Source organism: Falco peregrinus, chromosome 9 (genome assembly GCF_023634155.1).
Source record: "Falco peregrinus isolate bFalPer1 chromosome 9, bFalPer1.pri, whole genome shotgun sequence".
In the NCBI taxonomy this organism is placed as follows: Eukaryota; Metazoa; Chordata; class Aves; order Falconiformes; family Falconidae; genus Falco; species Falco peregrinus.
Window position 1 is genome coordinate 27,074,927 of NC_073729.1, and position 15,730 is coordinate 27,090,656.

The window sequence follows — 15,730 nt, forward strand, 5'->3', positions numbered from 1 at the left end:
CAGTGTAGTAGCTGCACATGCATTCCAAACAGCTGAAGGCCACCTATTGTTTTTACTGCTGCTGTCAATCAGCTGTTTGTTCTGGAGCAAGCTGAGAAGTCGTCTAGAAGACCGAAAACACAGGTGTTTTTTCATTGCTTACCTCATACACTCTTGGTTTAAAGAATTCTTAGCAGTTGGTGCTTTAATAGAAGTTGCAGTGGAAAATCAGCTTTCTCCTATGTGTCTGTCACTTGCATTTTACTCTTACCTTGAAACTGCATGTGTTTCTTCAAGGGGCAGTTGATTATATGGCTAGTGAGCGAGGTGGGATCCACTGCAAGGTTGAGTCACAGGTCCAGGGCTATTGATGTTTATGTCAAAAAGTGCTCTTACAGCAAAAAGAACAAGGAAGAGACTTTATCACAAATGGGAGATATCACTTTCCTACTAATAGTCTTACTGTAACAGATATTTAATACTTTTGACAAGGGAGAGATCATAAGACAAAGACCAGTAGAGGCTGGAAAGGCAACTAGTGGCAGAACATGACTAACAATTTTCTCGCTTTAGCTGTCTCAAGTGCACCAGTATCCTTAGTTATGTATATGCATATATCACATGTAAATTAAGAGTAACAGAGGCTAGAAAAGCATGCATTTTCAGATTACGATGGAAAAAGACAAGAACCTCTGCAAATTCTTTTATTTGGAAATTAACCACACAGTCTATTCCAGCAAAAATACATTAGAGTAAAATCTTCAAATATATGACCATTTTATACCAGAGTCCAGCTATAAAAAGCATCACTTGCCTCCAGATATCCACAGTCTGTGGGCTTATTAACCTCCATGTAACTTAATTGAAATCAATAGAATTATATAAGGTACGTGAGGAGTTGATACAAATACTAGCCAACTTTTTTTAAAGTTCATAGAATAGGTGTGATCATGGGTAGAACTCTTCATATTAATGTCAGAGAAAGCACAGTAATTGTGATAGAAGAAATGGTAGAATTTTAGCATGTTTCTGGTTTGTTTTCAGCCACTCCTTGTAAAGGACGATTTAAATTACCTTTGGAAATGATGAGCTCTGCTGGAAGGTCTAATAATGCAATGAATGAGACCAGAACAAAGAGTTTCTATCAAGAACCTACTGGAGTATGCATGTCATCTGTAGCTAAGTCTCTTACTTAGTTTAACATTAATTTCCATTTTAATTTGTTCCTACTTCATATTTTAAAGAGCTAGAGTTTGGCAGTCAGCAACTCACTTTTAGAAAATAGTGTGTTTTACTTTATTACATAGTGTTTTCTTGTCCTCTGGATTTCAGGTTTAATACATGTAAAGTCAGACTGAACTCTTCCAAAATCAGCTAAATTTGCATTCACTCATCAGTTCTGACCCCAGAGTTAATTTGCTTTTACTAGATACTGCAATTCTTCCTTTGTGTATAATGAGAACAGAGTATGCACAGAATCTTAAATTAATTACACAGTCTTGAAATACTCTTAAAAAAATGTAATACATTCAGCTATATTGTGAAATGTTAACGTCTTCAGGTTATAGTATTTATAGCATTGGTTTTACGTATTTTTGATTAGGCATTCACTAAAGTCAAATGAAACTACATAGATGTCACTGAACTGCAGTTTGAGTATATGTGGTTTTGCTTCTGTTCCAGTTGTACAAAGACTTCATAGTAACATTTTTATTTTATTTCTGGCTCTGAATGGCTTTCTGGGTCAGATTCCAGCCATACCCTGGCCTATGGGATTCTGAAGCATTTTTTTATATAGCCACATTTTCCAAAAAGGCTTCAACATCTAGAATGTATAGTTTAGAATATTTCAAGTGTTACTTTATAGGAGAATTTGACAATTATAATCTGTAAAAGCAAAAGAAGTAAGTGTTACTTATTGTGCATTTTAGAGTGGGCAAAGACATACACTAGACAATGAATTTTGTGAAACAGAACAGAAGAACAGAAATTCAAATATCAGAGATGAGGCAAAACTACCTGAAAAGGTATTGAAATTAGCACTTCTATGAAATAGAAAAATAATCTCAGATTTTATTAGGGAAGATACAGGTTTATGAGGTTATACTGTTTATAGTCCTACATAAATATTTTTCTTTTGGGTGTTATCCCGTTGTAGCAAAGGTGTGCTGAAGAAGTTTTAGAAATTATGCAAGAGGCAGAAATTGCAGCCACACAAAAGCAAACTTTAGGCAAGTAATTTTACAAGTGGTGACAGTCCTTACTTTTAAAGTTTTTTTGTCCATTTCTTTTGTAATAATAATTGATATCAAATTAATGTCTCATTTAGATGAAGCGTCAGAGATTGTTCCTGATTCTCAGCCAGCAGGGAGAAGCAGCAAACCTCTGTAAGTATTGGAAGAGAATACTAAGTCACTGTTGTCACTTATATAAAAGAATTATTTTCAAATATTCCCAGAATTTTAATTTTGTTTCATAGTTTCAGAAAATACCAGAGTTTAATTATCTCACCCTCTGTGAGGGTTGCACTGAGAACTGTTGGCTGTGTAAGTCAGGCCACTTTTATTATGTTGTTTTTTGGGGGGGGTTTATTCTGAAATTCATGGCACCAAACCAGTACTCTTACACGTATTTGCTAGGACTGCTTCATGATCAGTACTATTCTGTTGGTATAATCAGAGACTTTAAATTAGTGAATTTGTCTGTGAAAATAGTACCCGTTGACAAGATCAGACTAGGAGTTAAAGTAAGCTTTAATAGTAACAAGGAGAGCAGTTTGTACAGATGACATCAGAAGGTAAAATACAAATGAGATAGGGGTTTACATAAGTGAACGGCACCATAAAAAGTAGTAGGTTTGACACAGCACATAGTTACCTAGGTTCAAGCTTTAATGATGGTCATAGGATGCTGTTGCCTTTTTGAAGTTGACCTAAAAATATATGTTGATTCTGAAGGTCTGTCATTTTACGATGTGTTGGTTTGCTGCAGAATGGTAGCAGGCTTAGGTACCAATGTAAAATGCATTAATATCTACAAGATAACACTACTTTCCAATTTTGTGATGCATGTTTATTATAATTAATACTCACTTTCTGCAATTCACTCATAATAAGATGGTATTAACTTTTGTTAGGCTGTCTGGTCTTTTGGAGAGTTCCTTTGATAAAACCAAAACATGGAAAAAAAGAGCATGCTCTGTTCCTGAGAAGAATGTAACAATTGGTGACAAGCAAAAGCTAAATTCATCATTGGCACGTGCATCCCATCCAGGTTATGTTCATACTTTTAACTGCTAGTGTTAAAAAAATTTCAGATTGATTAACTGCTAGTGTTAAAAATTTTTCAGACTAATTTTTTACCTACAGCTGTGCTTTTTTTTTTCTCCCCTGTATTAGTTTCTATTGTTAGTGAAATAGCTGTGGAAAAAACCACATTTATTCCAGTTTTTGAAGTATCTTTCCCAATAAACAAAGAAATTAAAAAAGAGAAGAAAACCAGGAAAATGTAATTGATACCATGAAGGAAGAAAACTGCAAAGTACTTAGTGGACAGTCAGTGTTAATCATTTGGAACAGAAACTGTTGAGTACAGAAAGGAAGAATATTTGAGCTATTACTGAAACAGCATTTAAAACATTTCTTTCAGCTAGAGTGTCGGAAACATCTTTGACTTACGATTTTACAAAAGAGGAACCTGATGCTCTCTTTAAGGAGGCTGCACATCCAAAACAATCAAAGATGGTGAGAGTTTCTTACCTTCATTTCTTTGACTTGCAATTAAGAGAATTTTTGAATTTTCGGTATTTCCGAATTTGTATTTTACTTTCATTTAGTCACAGACTTATTTTTAATGACTTTTCACTAATACAAAGTGAATTAAGTGTTAGCTTCACTGTTTACTTTTTCAGTGTGACTGATAAAGATAATTTTACTCTGAATTCCTTTCTAAGAATCAAATTTAAAAAGAAATAATTCTTAAATAAGCACCAGCTTCTGCTTCTCATACACTTCTTCATTCACTTTTGAATGTTACAGTACACAACCACAGCATTTAAAAAAAAATGTGCTAAACTGATGTTTCGTTGCTTGCTATTTGAACAATGCAAAGGAAAATGGTTTTCAAAGGAATGTGATTAAGTACATCTAGAAGACATTTCATGAAGTTTAGGTGATTGTTTGGAACCTGTAGTTCTGTTTGCAGCTTTGCCCTTCTGTTAAATGGGCTCGAAGTTGAGTCTTAAACTATTTTTATAGAAAGCAAAGTCTGAAGAAATGACAGATGCAGCAAAATCACTGATCAGTAAAATCAGTGACAGATACAAAGGAAAGACTGATGAGAAAAGCAAAGCAGGAGACTCTTTGGGTATTAACAGGTATGATGTGAATATTTACTTTTGTGTTTATTCTTTTTGTGTATGTGTCTGTGATCTACTCCATCTAGTTATTTCACATCCTGCTTCCATCTGAATCATTTGTTTGCTTCTGATAAACCCTATTGTACAAAAAGCAGAAGACTAGTATTTGAAAAGTTCCAGTAGTTCAACTATAAAAGCTGTTAGAAACTTTATTCGGTGGTCTTCTGCTTATTCACTCACTCACAACAAGTTCTGTGGAGAGAAATTAACTGGGATAGTTCATGGGCACTGCACATGTTGGGCGTCTCCATTATATCATCATAGCTTGGAGGTCAAACTTGGATTCAGATATTAATTTTCTGATTATTTAAAGTTCCTAGTTCTGTTTTTCTGAAAGAGTTGACGGTTAGAGAGTTTAAATTTAACAAATTCTTACATGAGAAATCTTGTCTTACTTTGCTGGACCTGATGGTTGGAGATAGACTTTACATATAATTCCATGCTCTCCCTGAGGGATTGTAACTGGATGACAAAGGACTGGAATAGTTGGGCTATGTCACCTATTAAACCTTTTGGACAGGGACTTGGAAGACATGGAGCAACTGCAGTATAGCAGTGTGATATGGAATGAATTCTTCTAGAGCACAAAAGTGAAAGGGGCTGATCTCTTTTAATCCACTTGGGTTTGTCTTTAAATACCTGAATAAATTTGTTGTGGTTTATAAGGCTTTTATTTACATAAGCAGTATTCTAATGCATATATTGTCATTAGCATTTAACAAAACATATCTTTATTTTTTAGGCCACATTTAAATAAATCCTCTGTCTCTAAGGTAACATTATTGCTTTTGTTGGAATTTTTTTTCATATCGGATATATGTACTTATATGGTGGCAGCTAGTAGATGTAAAGCAAAAATCCACAAATACTGCTGAACATTAAATATCTGTAGATGTTAATGTTAATTATGCATTGATTATATATACTTAAAATACTTTTAATGTATTTACTTATGTGGATATTTTTACAGACAACCATCAGCCAGTGGAACCCAAATTAATTTCTGTTTTCATATTGTATAAATCAGATCTGTTCCCTTTGAACATGGCAATGTTAAATATTTAGAATAAAAATATTACCATAATGAGATTATAGAATCCTTAAATGGGACACAGAAATTAGTCTTAATGTTTGGAGGGAAAAAAATGCTGAAGGTTTTATTGATATCCTTAAAGGATAAATTCCAAAATATTTAGTTTCTGCCAGCTCTTGTCCCCTTTTGCTGTATTGTACTGTTGCTGATCATGTGGAAATCTGAGCAGCTGCTAGGTTTTTTAACATGTTCACAATGAAGAACTTGCGTTTTGAGATGACAGTGTGTATGAATGCATAGTCCAAATTTGACATGCGAGTTAAATTTTTATTTATGTATAGGGAGAAGTTCGGGATAGAAGCCTGAAAAGTACTACTTTTCTTAATGTAACTGCTGGTCATATTGTGTAAGTAGTCAAAACATTTTCAAACAAAATTTCTAATTACCCCTACCTAACTTTGTGAGATGTTTGTTAATTCAGTCACAAAATTGACCTCAATGTCTGTTTGACAGGGATGATGTCTACAACTTTAACATCAGTGTGTTTGATGAGCCTACAATAAAGCTTGGAGTAAGAATATAACTGAAACTGATATGTTACGAACAGAATATAAAGGAGCTCAGTCAACTTAAATTATATCTACTGAAAGTATAATTAACATCTAAAAATTCAAATTATGTTACTGAACTTGCCATGTAAATACCTCCATCACTTTCAAATGTATCATACATGCTGTTCTACAGTTCTGGCCGCTTAAAGCTATTACAGTGTTTTCCTGAAGTAAGAATGAAACAGTTGTTAGGAGTATCCCTATTTTTTTAATTTTAATTTTTAAATTATCTTACTATTCTGAAAGCATTATTGCCATCCTTCCAATCCCTATCGTAAAGATATCTTTGCCCAGATGTTTAAGTATAATATCTAGCTAAGGTAAAAGCAAAAGACAACAAAAGATCGTTTTGCTTCTTATGGCTAAGCAGAGCCTGCTGAATTGGTGAAGGTATTGAATGGAAACTCATTTATTAGTTTGAGGTACTGAAAGCTTCGGTCAGTTCCGGTTGGTTTTAGCTATAATCTCTGTTCTTAAATAATGTCTAAGATAGAAATTAATTGTCATAAGTTAATTGATGAGTATAAAAACTGAGCAAAAAAGCCCCCTAGCTGTTACTGTCTGTTGGCCTGTTTAATTTTGTTCAAATGTATAACAAACGAAAACCTTCATTTGTTTTATTTATTTACATTTTTAGATCCAAGAATTGCACGTTACTGAACTGAGTGTTCGTACAGATCCGAACAAAAAAGGGTAGGGATGTTACATTTTGTTCCAGTCTACTGATTATCAAGAATAGTACTGTCTGCATTCTCCTGCCCAGCATTCCATTATTAAAATCTAGGGAATGTATGCATGATAATACCTTGACTGAGTTGTTTTTTTCAAGCAATAAACATAGCTGCTGTGGTCTCCTAGGCTGTATCATGACTTTCCTTTGGGAAGCTGATAAAAAGAATGTGTTTCAGGAAGAAAACAGCTTTAGTTCTCTTCATGGAATATTATGGGGATATAAACTCCTGAATAGAGTGGGGTAGGTTTTTTTTAATGTTCAGCCTGCAAAGGGATGTATTGTTACTGTGTGTTCTTACCGATCACTAGCAAATAAACACGAGCCTTTAAGGTTTAAGGTGAACAGGTATTTCCAAAATGGGTGTGAAAACAAAAGTAGGTAAGTTTGTTTGAATCCTCAGTCCACATACCACATGAATAGTAGAAAGATTTAAAACAAGTTATTTTTAAATGTGTCATTTAAAGGTGTTTTTTCTTCTTTTAATTAAGGAGTGCAAATGACAGTAAAACTAGCACTGAAGTGACAGGAAGAAAAAAAGTAAGGTTCAGATTTTTGTGGATCAATATACTTTGTCTTCGTGCTTTAAATATCAATACTGTAAGTAACAGGTATATTAAAAGTAAATCAGTAACTTACGAACTTTTTGGGTTTTTTGTAGACTAGAAACAATCGAAACAAGAAGCATCTCTTTAGTGATGCAGATACAGAATATGGAGGTGATGAGAGCAAGACAGACATTAGTTGGCTACAGGAAGCAAATAAAAAATCTAAAGCCCGGTTAATTGATTACAGTAGAAATAAAAACTTAAAGAAACCAATAAGGACAGGCAAAAGTAAGAATGTTTTTTTTGTACTTAAGAATGTTGCAATAAGTTTGTCCATAGATACTAACTGCACAGCATATAATGTGTTGTGTTGCAGATAAAATCTGGTTTCATTATCTTATTTCCAAGCATAAAGAATTTTCAGATTAGCTCTAATAATTTATAAAGGTTAACTTTGAAAAAGTATGTATTTTAACGTGTAAAATTATTGGAGGATGAGACAGGCAGGACTTGATTATAAAAGCCTTTGGCATTACAAAATAATGTGCTGAAAGCTGTTTACTGAATCTTTAAATTTGTGGGCATAAAAGTGGTTCTGTGATTTTTCCAGCTAAAAGTCTAAATGTCAACCATTTGAATATTTTGCTGATTTTTCTAACTTTATGTATCGTAACAGCAGATAAATTATCTGAACCTGCTTGCCGTGTGGATAAATGTAAAGGCAAAAATGCAAATAAGGAAAAGGTAAATGTAAAGTTGTGACTAGACTGGTAATACAGTTTCTCTAGTGAGTTAAGATATTTTGAATATGTTTTAAAATAATTTTTCATAAATACATGCTGTTTCTCCATGCTTATTTCAAGATCATTTGTTAATACAGCTGCTTCTTTTCAGGTACTTTATTCTTCTTATGTAGTATTTAGCTAGTGTTTCAGGCATAATACTAGCTGTGAGTTAGAGTGATTATTATACATTTACACTTTTCTAGGTTTTATTACTTAATATTATTGATTATGCCTATTTACTGCTTAATAGCCATCTGCTCCATTGAATATGCCATTAGCTTTTCAGCAAGGGTTTTCATGTGCCTTGTGCTTAACTGAATTTTAATACCTTTGAGGTTATAATTTCTTTAAATGAATATGTGTAACATCATGTAACTGTGAAAACAAAAATGCAATAGATATTCAGAAAGAATAATCATTGCAAAATATTGTAAGCATGTTAGTTGGGAGTATAATAAGTTACAAGTGATTATGAACATCAAGGGAAGGTGCTTGTAGATGTTTGTAAGTCACAGTTTAAAAAACAAAACCAAACATAGGAACAAACAAAAAAAGCAAAACGTCAAACAAAACCTAAAAGCTTCCCATGTCCCCTCTAGACTATATTTTTCTCTCTCAGACTATACAATCACTATTCAAAACTTGTTAATGTTGATAGCTTAAAGCTACATACATGCATTCAATGAAGTCATACATATGAAAATATGATCACCACATGTAGGTATTGATGGTGACGTCTAGTCCATGTAAATCAAAACTGAAGAGGGCTTCAGTTGCCCAACATTTTATCTGTCTACTTACTAAAAAGTGTCCTTTTTCATTAGTGAAATTCCCCAGATCTGCCCAAACACATTCAAAATGCCTGCTTTGAGGCGGTGGGGGTCCAGTACTGCGTAGACTTAGATGGAGAGCATCTAAAGCCCAAGTCACTAATAGACCTGGTCGTGGAGGTGAGGAAGCTAGCACAGTGTACGTTTTGCATAGAGTACTTTTCAAGAGAGTAGGAGGCAGAAATTCTACTCTTGCCAGCCTCTCCTAGTCTGAGAGGTGCTGCACTTATATTTTACATCCCTTCTAATGTCAGATCCCTGGGGTACTTTCAGTGAGAACATGCTTTGCTCTGTTTCTGAAAATTGACTGCTGTGTAGAGAGAGTGGCAGTAGTTATGAAAGGGACAGATAGGAAGGAAGCCTAATTCTAGCCTAGTGGTTAAGGTAAGCGGTTCAGAGGTGATGATCAAGGATACTGGTTCCTGCTCACTATGCAGGCTTTTGCTTTTGTTCATTTAAATGTGCACATATTTGGGGGAGCAAGCTTTGGAAATGCACTTTAGCTTTGCTGTAGTTCAAAAATGGCATTGAGTTTGCCTCTTCACTTTTTTTGACTCTTACTTTCCTGACTGCATTGTGTGAAAATTATCTTCCAAAAATGCTTATTAGACTGATGGTTGGACTCTGTGAGCCGGTAAAGTTAAACTTTTATTGGTTTTGAAAGAATGGATTTCAAGTAATTAAACGCAGTTACCTGCCATTTATTCTTACGTATTTATTGATCATTCTGATGCAAACTGAAGATGTTTTTATTCCTCCAAAGATAAACAAACGTAAAGAACAGAATCTAAAAACTGATGAAACGATAGAAAAAAACACCAGGCAAAAACTACCTCGAAGAGCAGCATTAGCAAAAAATTACAAAGAGCCTTCCAGTTCAGAGCCAGGGAGTGAATGGGAATTTTCAGCACACAGGTCTGAGGAGAAATCAAAAGTACAGGTATACAGTTGCACTTTATTCTTCTGCCCACTTCTGCCATATTTTTCAAAATAAACTCTGGTCTACTTTGTACTTAGTACTCCTGAATTTTAGGTGCCCAATATGAGCAAGTTGAAATTATTTTTACTTATTATTTCTAGTAGTGCCTTTTTTAATACTGAGTATTTAGCTGCTTAGAAAATCAGTCCTAAATAATCTTCTCAGTCATAATAGTATTTCAGTTTCTATTTATGAAACTTTTTCTGCTGCAAACAACTATTGTGTCCTTTATCTTAAAAACAGTATTTTGAAAGTGTCTATTAAATGGGAGGTTTTAGTGAGCCAAATTTTGTTCTTTTAGGTAATTGAATTTGATAATGCTATGTCTATTCTGTGTACAATAGAAGATGCTGACTTTGATAGAGGGTATGTCAATACATTTGCTGAATATCCAAATAGTATTTTTAGTAAATGAAGCAATAACACTGAGTGCTAAAACATTTTCCTTCTTTTAGCATAACATTTCAATGTATATGAATAGGTCTATAAACTTCATTGATGAAATCCTGAAGCATTGGTAATTGCTTCCAAAAGTTAAGAAGTTCAAAAGAATAGAAATTTAGGTGCCGAATTAAACAAATTCAGTGTTTACTGGAACACCTGATACCCTTATGAATTTAATTACTTTTAATGATGTTCCATTTTGAACCTTCTGCTTGTTCAATGGTTCATAAAATTAATGTGCTTTTTCCCTGCATACATATACACTTCTGTATGTTTACAAATAATGGTCCTATAAACTTCGTATTTTAATAGAAGCATATGAATGAGGAAAACAAGGATGATAATCAGCAAAAGAAATTCCAGAATATTGTATCTATGGAGCCAAAGACAGTCGCTAACTATGAACATAAAACATTTATTAAATCAAAGAATTCTGCAGAGCCACAAAAGGAAATTGAAGTGCCTTCATTTGAGAGTCCTGCATCTCTTGAGATAATGAGATGTAGGTATTTTGACTTTGTTTATAGCAATACTGTAGCAAAAGTTGGAGGTTAAATGAGGGTTATCACAGTAGTACAATTTTACATTTATTTCATGCATTTAAAACAAGAGATACATCCCTAAGTGTTAGAATGAATCTGGTGACCACTAAAATAGTACAGTGTGTGCAAAAACTGCCAACACTTAAAATTCCACATATCTGAGACTTGCAAATACTTATGTGTTGGAACTGTTAGCAATATGGGGCTTTCACTTACCTTTTTTGACTCTCGTTCCTCATGCTGACAGTTAAGTAACTGTTTTCTAGGTTCTGAAGGAATATCAGAAGGAGACATTACTCAGGAGCATACTTACAGTGAAGTATCACCTGATCTTCGGGAGTCAACACCAGAAAAAAGGGAAATGTTAAACTTTGAGAAAGGAGTCTCTCCCGATAACTTCTCTCCACAAAAAAATAATATTGAAAGTATATGTCTAAATCAGTCCCCTGAGGTGACTGTTAAAAAGTTAACATTTGGAAATAAAAGTTTATCACCAGTTTTAACTGAAGCATCTTTGGTAAGAACATTGAAGTTACTCTACATGTATTTCAACTAAAATTGTTCCATTCAACTGTCAACTGTTTTATGCTTTTGTATGTCTCCTTTCAATAATGATTTATTTTTTGTTGTTGTTAACGTGTAGCTTAGCTTAGCGACATACAAAACTGTCAGTGGAAAACATGCAAAGGGATCTGTATCTGAACCATGTGATAATAATGAAGATTCAAGTTTCAAGCATTGCTTTTCAGACCTACTTTCTATTAAAGGAAAACTACAAGCTATCACTAAACCTATCACCAAAAGTAAAGAAGAGGTATGTTACTAAATCCTTTGCTTTTCAGAAGAGAGCTGCAGCTTTTCATCTATTTTATCTACTTTACAGATGGTGAGAATTAAGGGAAATACATCTTCCTTAATGTTACACACTAGACAATGTTTACTTGTCTCCTGCTTGGAAAATCCTAGTAGTTAATTTTTAAATATTTGAGATAAATTAGGGAATTATCATATGGATACAAGGAAAGAATTGTATTCCAACAAGATCAGTTATAATTAATATCTTAAATAACAGGGAGTTACTATAGTTGTTTTCATGTACCTAGTTTAATGAAAAGCAACATAAATGTGGATTTCTGGTGAAGACTTCTGAAAGTGCTTTAATCTGGAAGCTCATAAATCAGTGACTTTTCTTTTAGGATTGTGTACCACCATCTCCATTATCCGTTTGCAGTAGAAGTAAAGCACAGACTTGGAGTGAAGAACCTGACGACCCCATACACGAGTCAGGTACAAAGATTTAATTTAAAGCAAAAGACTTTCTATGTGTCTCCATGAAGATTAAGAAAAATGTTTATTTGGCATAAAAATACAGCCCAAGTTTTTAAATCTTGTTTTCTTTTATATATTTTCAGTATTATTCCATTTTTACGCTCTCATCTTCTCTGCTGTTTTAATTATTCCAAAAAAAACCCCTGAAAATTTGGCTCCAAAATGCAGTTCCTGTAAAGAGCTAGGTGCACTTTTAAGAGAGTTAGAATACTGGTATTCTATGTATCAGTATATACTGATGTTTACTGATACTAGAAAAAAGTAGGGATAGTGGTATTATCAGGAAAAGAGGGCTTAGGATGAGTCTCTTCATTGAATAAGTCTTGCATGTGTCCAAGTTTCGAGTTCCATTGAAATCTTGTTCATGTACATCAAGTTCTTTCTATCTACTGAACACGCCCTCCATAAATGTACTGCTTATTATTTTTTATGTAGTTCTTGAGTTCTATACTCCTAGAGTTTGGATCCAAAGGGTCAATAAACACTTTATCCTCCATGTCATTGCTCTAAGTAATCCTAAAATTAAGCATTGTTTTCATGTTTATTAAAGGATCGAGTATACAGACATTTCTGAAACGAAGGTACCACAGTGATACAGAAGGCAGTTCAGATGAAGCAGAAACAAGCAAAGAGGAGGAAAAGAAAGGACTCAGAGGAACAAAGTTACAGCCTAGAAAATTATCTAAATCAGGTGATACTGTTACAGAAGTTGGTTACAGAGTGAAAGTTGACTATAGTTCTGGAAAAGTTGAAAGTAACATAACAAATGAAAGATTTAACAAGAAAAGATAATATCCATAAAAAAGCATTTTACATGTTTAAAAAAAAAGAAATAAAAAGAAATGCTAAATATTTAGAGACTATATCCATTTAAAAAGTCAGACAATTGATACGAAAATAGAAACCGGTCTCAGCCATCTAATGGATGAAATTAATCTATATATAACAAAAGCTACTCTAGGCCCTGTTGCAACTTCAGATAGGATGCCTGTTCATACTGAATTGTGACATCTTTTTTTACTTCTCTTCAGTGTCTGAAAGCATATCGACTGTATCTGTAAATGATATGTCTGGTTTGGATGGGGAAATCTGGGAACCTGGTTCTTCAACTATCAGGATATGTCAGAAACTCCAGAAAGAACTTACCAAGAAAATTGAGGCAAGACATTTCATATACATTATCAGTTGTCTGTGTGGGTACGTGTGCCTATGAATGATGGCTTGTCTTATACCACAGAATTTGCTTAAAATGACATGAAAATAGCTGTGTGCATAGAACTTCAAGAAATGACAGAACTAATTTCCTTGTATGCCTTTTTCAATCCTGTTATATAGTTAACTCTCCAATTATTTTATTTCCCAGGTCTGTTGTATTTTTTATCCTGTCCGGTGTTTTAAAACAAATTTAGGTATATAAAGCAATGAGCATACAGCAGTTTGATTATTTTTTTTTTCAAATTATCAAACCCATGAATGAAATTATTTGCAAAAAGGAAAACATGACCCTGAATAGCATTTGTTCATCTAAGGCGGCTGTTAAGCAACATCATTTGTTCAATGTGTACCTTTTCTATTTTAAGGAAATATATTTTTCTAATAATGTACTTCTAATTAAGTTAGGTAGAATTTTATCAAAAACATAAATCCATGTTAGTTTACATTTCATTAACAGAAGGCTTTTCCTGAAAGGATAGGGAGATGATAAAATATTTTTTGATTACAGTACTAAACATACTGCAGGGTTTTTTTTCCTAAAGTAAAAATAATCTGAATTTAATGTTAAAACATCCTTATAGAGTCGCTCACAGAAAATGGATCATTTTACTAAGCAATCACTACGAGCTGCCCATGAGCATTTGACAACAATGAGTTACCAGCTCCATGAATGCAGGTCTGTAACAGAAGTTTTATTTTAAAATGCCCTTAAAATGCAATTAATACCTTCTAAAAGTAACTCATTTTGTTTTGGTAGGATCAGGCAGCTGGACAAATTTCAGTTTACTCTCCTTGAGGAACTTGAGAATTTTGAAAAAGATTCTCAGTCCCTGAAAAACATGGAAAAAGAATTCTCGGTTTGTATTTTAATTGCTTGATCATAGAGAAAAGTGAAATCTTAGAATCCATAGATTACTCATATCACCTTTAACTTCAGATCATTAATTCTGATTTAAAAAGCCTTTATCATTTTGCTTAAAGTTGGGTCAAATTTCAAATAATCAATTTGAGGTGTTAAGATTGGCCAGTGCTGTACTGTTAAAATTTCTAGATCACCAATATATTTTTTTCTTCATCGAATAAACTACTACTTTTAATGGACTATTTATCCCACTTCATGAGCCTTTTTTCAGCTGTCCTATATGTAGAAACAGCATGTAGGCATTGAACCTGATATGGTGTGTGTTCTATGACAAGCCAGTTGACGTTATGGCTCTGCTACTTGCTGTAATGTAAAAATCAATATAAAAATATTAACGTAAACATGAGACTATTTGGTTTTTTTCTTTTACTCTGGCTTAAATTATACAGAAATTATGATTAAAACTTTATGCCTAGTCTTTTTCAACATTTTGAAACTAGAAACAGGATTTTGGTGAAACTGGTTCTGTGAAAATAGAATTCCTGAAGTGCCTCACCCTGCCAGCTAGGCTTTTTTTTTTGTTCTCCCAAGCTTCTGTGGTGACTGTGAAACTCCTACCCATTCTGTGCTGAGCTTGTGATTGTAGGTTATTTTATTCATATTGGATATTTGTCAGGTTTAGTTCAGAAAATACTAGTTCCTACTAATTATCATCTATTAATATTTTTCTTTCCAGACTTTTTGGAAAAAACATACACATACTTTTAGTATGTACATGAAAAATGAGCAACAGAGGTTAGTAGACTTCATTATCCCAGGATGAGATTTTGTGTTTGGCTCATTAGAGGTGTAAGTTAGGTCAACTACTATTCTCTGTGCAGTGTCTTTCTCTCATGAAATAGAGATAATAGATGGGATGAGGAAATTAGATTAAAATGTTACGTTACAGGAAAAATGTAATTACTCTCCATGTAAATTTCTCAACATACCTTCCATCAGTAACAACGATGGTAATATTTATCCATGCTTTTACATACATCCCATTATTTGTGGTCTATTTGTATTCGTGATATGTGTGGGAAGTTCATACATAGCAAAGCTTTTTGAACTGCTTTTATTTCTTCAGAGTTCAGATTCTTAAAACTTCATTTGAAAATAACATCTACCATACTGTTGACTATGAAGAACGTGTTTTTACTTCACAGGTATGGGGAACTTCTGTTTCTTTCTTGTTTTTAATCATTCTTCAGTTTTGCCAATAGGTATCAATATTGACTTTTTTCTAAGTAAAGTCTTTATCCTCAGCACTGTATTAATGGCACATAAATATTTCTGTAGTTCTTCATTGTCATAAAATGTCCTTTAATGTTACAATATTCAGTGTTTTAGGCCTAGATTTCACCCATTAGAAGTTGTGTGCAGTTAT

At 33.5% G+C, this 15,730-nt stretch overlaps 1 protein-coding gene across 1 annotated transcript in view; it reads left to right on the forward strand.

Annotated features, from left to right (window-relative positions):
• SYCP2 (synaptonemal complex protein 2) overlaps positions 1-15,730 on the forward strand; it is a 32,043-nt gene that overhangs the window by 11,282 nt on the left and 5,031 nt on the right. The window contains exons 18-41 of the mRNA XM_055814556.1: positions 1,024-1,139; positions 2,138-2,210; positions 2,309-2,366; positions 3,116-3,252; positions 3,628-3,722; positions 4,236-4,354; positions 5,139-5,169; positions 5,771-5,835; positions 5,943-6,000; positions 6,678-6,733; positions 7,262-7,310; positions 7,432-7,606; positions 7,995-8,062; positions 9,697-9,873; positions 10,669-10,858; positions 11,165-11,415; positions 11,542-11,712; positions 12,095-12,185; positions 12,778-12,939; positions 13,259-13,386; positions 14,024-14,118; positions 14,200-14,299; positions 15,041-15,099; positions 15,431-15,509. Of these exons, the coding sequence (XP_055670531.1) occupies positions 1,024-1,139; positions 2,138-2,210; positions 2,309-2,366; positions 3,116-3,252; positions 3,628-3,722; positions 4,236-4,354; positions 5,139-5,169; positions 5,771-5,835; positions 5,943-6,000; positions 6,678-6,733; positions 7,262-7,310; positions 7,432-7,606; positions 7,995-8,062; positions 9,697-9,873; positions 10,669-10,858; positions 11,165-11,415; positions 11,542-11,712; positions 12,095-12,185; positions 12,778-12,939; positions 13,259-13,386; positions 14,024-14,118; positions 14,200-14,299; positions 15,041-15,099; positions 15,431-15,509 (2,603 nt within the window). The remainder of the gene's footprint in view (positions 1-1,023; positions 1,140-2,137; positions 2,211-2,308; positions 2,367-3,115; positions 3,253-3,627; positions 3,723-4,235; positions 4,355-5,138; positions 5,170-5,770; positions 5,836-5,942; positions 6,001-6,677; positions 6,734-7,261; positions 7,311-7,431; positions 7,607-7,994; positions 8,063-9,696; positions 9,874-10,668; positions 10,859-11,164; positions 11,416-11,541; positions 11,713-12,094; positions 12,186-12,777; positions 12,940-13,258; positions 13,387-14,023; positions 14,119-14,199; positions 14,300-15,040; positions 15,100-15,430; positions 15,510-15,730) is intronic.